Source organism: Galeopterus variegatus, unplaced genomic scaffold (genome assembly GCF_000696425.1).
Source record: "Galeopterus variegatus unplaced genomic scaffold, G_variegatus-3.0.2 Scaffold11129, whole genome shotgun sequence".
In the NCBI taxonomy this organism is placed as follows: Eukaryota; Metazoa; Chordata; class Mammalia; order Dermoptera; family Cynocephalidae; genus Galeopterus; species Galeopterus variegatus.
This window is the reverse complement of record NW_007737240.1, coordinates 24,379-30,024: the sequence shown is the minus strand read 5'-3', so window position 1 is coordinate 30,024 and position 5,646 is coordinate 24,379. Positions and strand designations below refer to the sequence as shown.

At 36.7% G+C, this 5,646-nt stretch overlaps 1 protein-coding gene across 1 annotated transcript in view; it reads right to left on the bottom strand.

Moving 5' to 3' along the window:
- Positions 1–722, bottom strand: part of LOC103610433 (zona pellucida sperm-binding protein 3 receptor-like) — a 23,946-nt gene extending 23,224 nt beyond the window's left edge. The window contains exon 1 of the mRNA XM_008594603.1: positions 629–722. Within this exon, the coding sequence (XP_008592825.1) occupies positions 629–722 (94 nt within the window). The remainder of the gene's footprint in view (positions 1–628) is intronic.
- Positions 723–5,646: the final 4,924 nt, after the last annotated feature.

Genomic DNA, 5,646 nt, shown 5'->3' with positions numbered 1-5,646 from the left:
GAATGCAGGGATCTAAGCCATCCCATAAATTCCTACCTCTTGCCTTAGAAGGAACGTATTTTTTGCTCATGATGGCATGATGTAAGATTAGATGCCTCAGGAGTCAGGGATGGAAAGGAGGCATTTTCTTTATGTCCCTTTGGACTTTTTGGATTGTGAATAGATTATCTATGTGAAAATAAAAATGAAAATGTTTTTCAAAAGCATCACGAGATAGAGAATACATTAAATACTTGAGAAATAAAATTTAATTCGACCTCCCTGGCAAGAATTAAAGCACTAAGTTATCTTCCAGAAGCCCTAGCACTATGCTACGAGCACTCTCAGCACTCTGAATAACCACACAGCCAGTGAAAGTGCGTGGTCAGCTTGGCAGACAGTATATATTTACTCCACGTCACGGTTAGTTAGATTGTTTGCAGATTCCTGGAGAAGAATCTAAAAGGGAGCATCAGGAGGGTCTACAAAACAGTCTTTTTGTGGGTTCATAGCAAGTTTCCCTAAATTCCAGGTGGTCAAAGACATCACACAATGTTAAAGATAGATATCTGTAAGACATCTATTAAAATAAGGTATTTGATTAACTCAGCTGTGCAGTGACAATCTGGTCTATTTTCCCATTACTCACCAACAACAGTAGTGAACAAAACAGTGACCAAGGTCATTTGGAACAGAGTCGGATCAGAGGCTTTCCACAGCGTAGAGAAGGACCAGGCTTCCATTTTCCCTTTTCTATTGAGGCTGGAGCTCTCACAGTGTGCCCATGGAGCCCTGGGAGAGTGCGTGATCTGATGCCTCTTTAGTATTTTTCTGCTGAAAGAACTCAAACAGTCACTGAATTCCTACTTGGCATAAAGAACCAAGAAAAAATGACATGGGAACTTATGCTTCGGGAATTAGCATTCATTCAATAGATTGATTGTGTTTTGGCAAGTGAGTTTTCAGTAGTTCGGCCGTCATTCCTGTGCTCTGGCTGCCCTAGACAGTATGAGATCCCTGACAGTTCTAGACACTTTCCTACCCTCTGTGCCAGGGCCCACCTCTGCCCACTTTCCGCTTCCTCCATCACATCCTACACATTTTTTCAGACACATCTCCAATGTCCTTTCAGACACATCTCCAATGTCCTCCAATGTGTTCAGACACATCCTCCAGTCCGAACTCCATATTCCAATTACAATTTTGTGTTTAATACTCTATTTTAATTCTGACTCAGATTATAGCTAATGTCTAAAGTTCGTCTTTCTTATTAAACCACAAGTTCTATGAAGTCAAAAGGTGCATTTTTACTCATCTCTGCCTTGCAGAGTACCTAGCACTGTGGCTTGTACAAAAGAAGTGCTCAAGAAATGTTTGCTGTATTTAAAACCAAAAGCATCTAGTAATAAAATATTTTCTTTTTAATGTTTTATGTGCATCTCTACCCTTATATTGTGTTGTTTTTTCTTTTTTCTTTTTTTTTTTGTCAAGGTTAAAATAGGCACAGCTGTAAGAAATTGACACGTGATTTTATTGTATGCTCCAAGATTCCCCTTCCCCATCTTTAATCTGAAGTCATTATATCATCAACCTGACAATGGAGGGCAGTGAGACAGGCCAGTAAAATGAGGGTGAGAGAGTGGGGTACAAAATGCTCCTCTACCTTCCACAGCTCGCAGCACCTGAGTCCAGTGGGTAAAAGTCAGCCAGACTTACTCTGCAGTAAGAGAGTTATTTCTCTCCCTTTACCTCAGCCTGACACTGAGGTCACAGCCATAGTGGGGGGGACAGAATAAGACAGTATGGCCAGGACCTTGGCCATGGGCTCTGGAATCAGACCCAGACCATATGAGTTTGAATCCTGTTTCACCACATGGGAACTGAGTGCCTGTAGGCAAGAATGATAATTGTACATATCTCTCAGAATTGCTAAGAGAATTAAATAGGAATATTCTCTGAAAAGAGCTTGGTGGGCTCTGGAATCAGACCCAGACCATATGAGTTTGAATCCTGTTTCACCACATGGGAACTGAGTGCCTGTAGGCAAGAATGATAACTGTACATATCTCTCAGAATTGCTAAGAGAATTAAATAGGAATATTCTCTGAAAAGAGCTTGGCATGGTATCTGGAACATAGTAAATTTTTTTTAAGTTTGTTATTGTTAACCCTAGAGAATAATAGAATTGGAATTAGAATGTGACTGCCAGAAACAGAACTCCTAGAAGTCAAAACATTATCATAAAAATTTAAAATTATAACAATGGATGGCTGCATTACCAGTGGACTTTAAATAAAGGACAGAATAAAGCCCACTGGACTTGGGACCAAAAGCCCTTGTGCCAGTCTCCACTGTGGCCTGCACAATGCGACACCCAAAGCAGAGAGACACCAGTGACCCTGGGGACTGTCCTGGAGGCTCTTCCCTCACCATCAACTGTCTTCCTGGGAGGAACACATCCACATCCATGACTTTGACAATCATACATGAACCACTCACAGACCTCTTGGCCCAAAAGTCCACTCTACCTGCAAAAACTTACAGGCTCCATAACTCAGTTATTAACAATTATCTTATTCTGCCATATTTTGTCCTACATGTAAGTATTTTATAAACGTTTAATTGAGATATAATTCACATATCATAAAATTCATCCACTTAAAGTGTTCAATTCAGTGGTTTTTAATATATTCACAGAGTTGTACAATTATCACTTAGCATAATTATATCTCCAAAAATCCCATACCCATTAGTAGTCACTCTCCATTCTCACTTTCTCCCAACCCTGGCAACTGCTAATTTACCTTCGGTCTCCATGAATTTGCCCAGTCTGGGCATTTCATATAAATGGAATGTATAGTATGTGGTCTTTTGTGATTGGCTTCTTTCACTTGGCATAATATTTTCAAGGTTGATCCATATAACAGCATGTATAAGTACTTCATTTTTTATGACTGAATAATATTCTGTTACATCAATGTTCCATACCTTGTTTATATTGTTTATGCATTCTTTAGCTAATGGACATCTGGGTTGTTTCTATGTATAAACTATTATAAATAATGCTGCTATGAACATTTATACACACTTTTTGTGTGGACATGTTTTTATGTTTTTATTTATTTATTTATTTATTTATTTNAGAGTTATTTCTCTCCCTTTACCTCAGCCTGACACTGAGGTCACAGCCATAGTGGGGGGGACAGAATAAGACAGTATGGCCAGGACCTTGGCCACGGGCTCTGGAATCAGACCCAGACCATATGAGTTTGAATCCTGTTTCACCACATGGGAACTGAGTGCCTGTAGGCAAGAATGATAATTGTACATATCTCTCAGAATTGCTAAGAGAATTAAATAGGAATATTCTCTGAAAAGAGCTTGGCATGGTATCTGGAACATAGTAAATTTTTTTTAAGTTTGTTATTGTTAACCCTAGAGAATAATAGAATTGGAATTAGAATGTGACTGCCAGAAACAGAACTCCTAGAAGTCAAAACATTATCATAAAAATTTAAAATTATAACAATGGATGGCTGCATTACCAGTGGACTTTAAATAAAGGACAGAATAAAGCCCACTGGACTTGGGACCAAAAGCCCTTGTGCCAGTCTCCACTGTGGCCTGCACAATGCAACACCCAAAGCAGAGAGACACCAGTGACCCTGGGGACTGTCCTGGAGGCTCTTCCCTCACCATCAACTGTCTTCCTGGGAGGAACACATCCACATCCATGACTTTGACAATCATACATGAACCACTCACAGACCTCTTGGCCCAAAAGTCCACTCTACCTGCAAAAACTTACAGGCTCCATAACTCAGTTATTAACAATTATCTTATTCTGCCATATTTTGTCCTACATGTAAGTATTTTATAAACGTTTAATTGAGATATAATTCACATATCATAAAATTCATCCACTTAAAGTGTTCAATTCAGTGGTTTTTAATATATTCACAGAGTTGTACAATTATCACTTAGCATAATTATATCTCCAAAAATCCCATACCCATTAGTAGTCACTCTCCATTCTCACTTTCTCCCAACCCTGGCAACTGCTAATTTACCTTCGGTCTCCATGAATTTGCCCAGTCTGGGCATTTCATATAAATGGAATGTATAGTATGTGGTCTTTTGTGATTGGCTTCTTTCACTTGGCATAATATTTTCAAGGTTGATCCATATAACAGCATGTATAAGTACTTCATTTTTTATGACTGAATAATATTCTGTTACATCAATGTTCCATACCTTGTTTATATTGTTTATGCATTCTTTAGCTAATGGACATCTGGGTTGTTTCTATGTATAAACTATTATAAATAATGCTGCTATGAACATTTATACACACTTTTTGTGTGGACATGTTTTTATGTTTTTATTTATTTATTTATTTATTTATTTTTGACTGGTAAGGGGAAAAGCAAGTGGTATGTTGGAAGATGAATAAATCATCGTGTTATCAATAAATAACATCTAAAATGGATAATTTAAGAAAAAGTAGGGGGAAAAAGTATTACCTAAAAATATGGAGATAAATACCAGGAAAAATTGCTGCGAGATGTCAGTGGTTCTCTGGGAGTAGGAAGAGAGAAATTGCATAGGTCCAGATGGTGTGCAAATTTGTTAAAAATGGATACATTTTTAATTAATTCTAAAGATAAAGTTAATAGGTCAAGAAATAGATTTATGTGTAACACAGTTTATAATTTATAGAATTATGTGCAACAGTCAAAATTTTTAATGTACAATTTAAATTTAAGATGGTAAGAAAGAAAAGGATAATCTAATGGATGTGAGCTATTTATACCCACTTTTTTGTTTTAATATTTGTTTGCATATACATGTATTTATTTTAGATAATTTTTGAAAGGCATTTTGAATAAATTAAAGAAAGGAAGAACAATTCAGATCAGTGTGAAAGTAAGTCTGCAATGCTCCTTTATATTCATAAAGAATGGTAAGGAAGAAAACATAAAAAACTGGCATTTAAAAGCCTCAACTATTTCTTCTGTACTCTTGAGGATTCAAGCTTGAGGTTGATAACACTAACCTGAGCACATCAATAATATAAAAATATAAGCATACTTAGCTACCTATTCTACTCTACTAATGAAATCGTATGAAAGGTGACTTTCACACAGTGAAAATTTGAATCTCACTTATGAAGTTAATTATAAAATTAACTCATTTGTGATATTATAAAATTAATTCATTTATAAAATTAATTTTGAAAATTGAAAGAATTATTTTTCCCAGTTAATCCTTATATCCAAACCAGTTTATCTATATCAGTAAAACATTCTTTTTTTCTTTTTGGCAGTTGGCTGGTATGGAAAAACATTCTTAAACATAGCTACAAAAGTCCACCAAGGATTTTTATGAACATAACGCATTTAAAACATCAACGTTCAACACAGTGATGTCAGCAGATGGCACAATAAAAGACCACCCAGCATCACTCCTCCTCACAAAAGTACAACTAGCAACTATTTATATGAGAACTGCACACTAACTGACTGTGCCACTGGAGCTCCAGTAGCGCAAGAATATCACCCTGAATTTACAAGAACTCAAGGAAGAAGCAGAGAAACCTGGGCCCATAGAAATGAGAAAAGCCATGATGACTAAGAAAAATGGTCATTTTAGACCATTATGCCACCC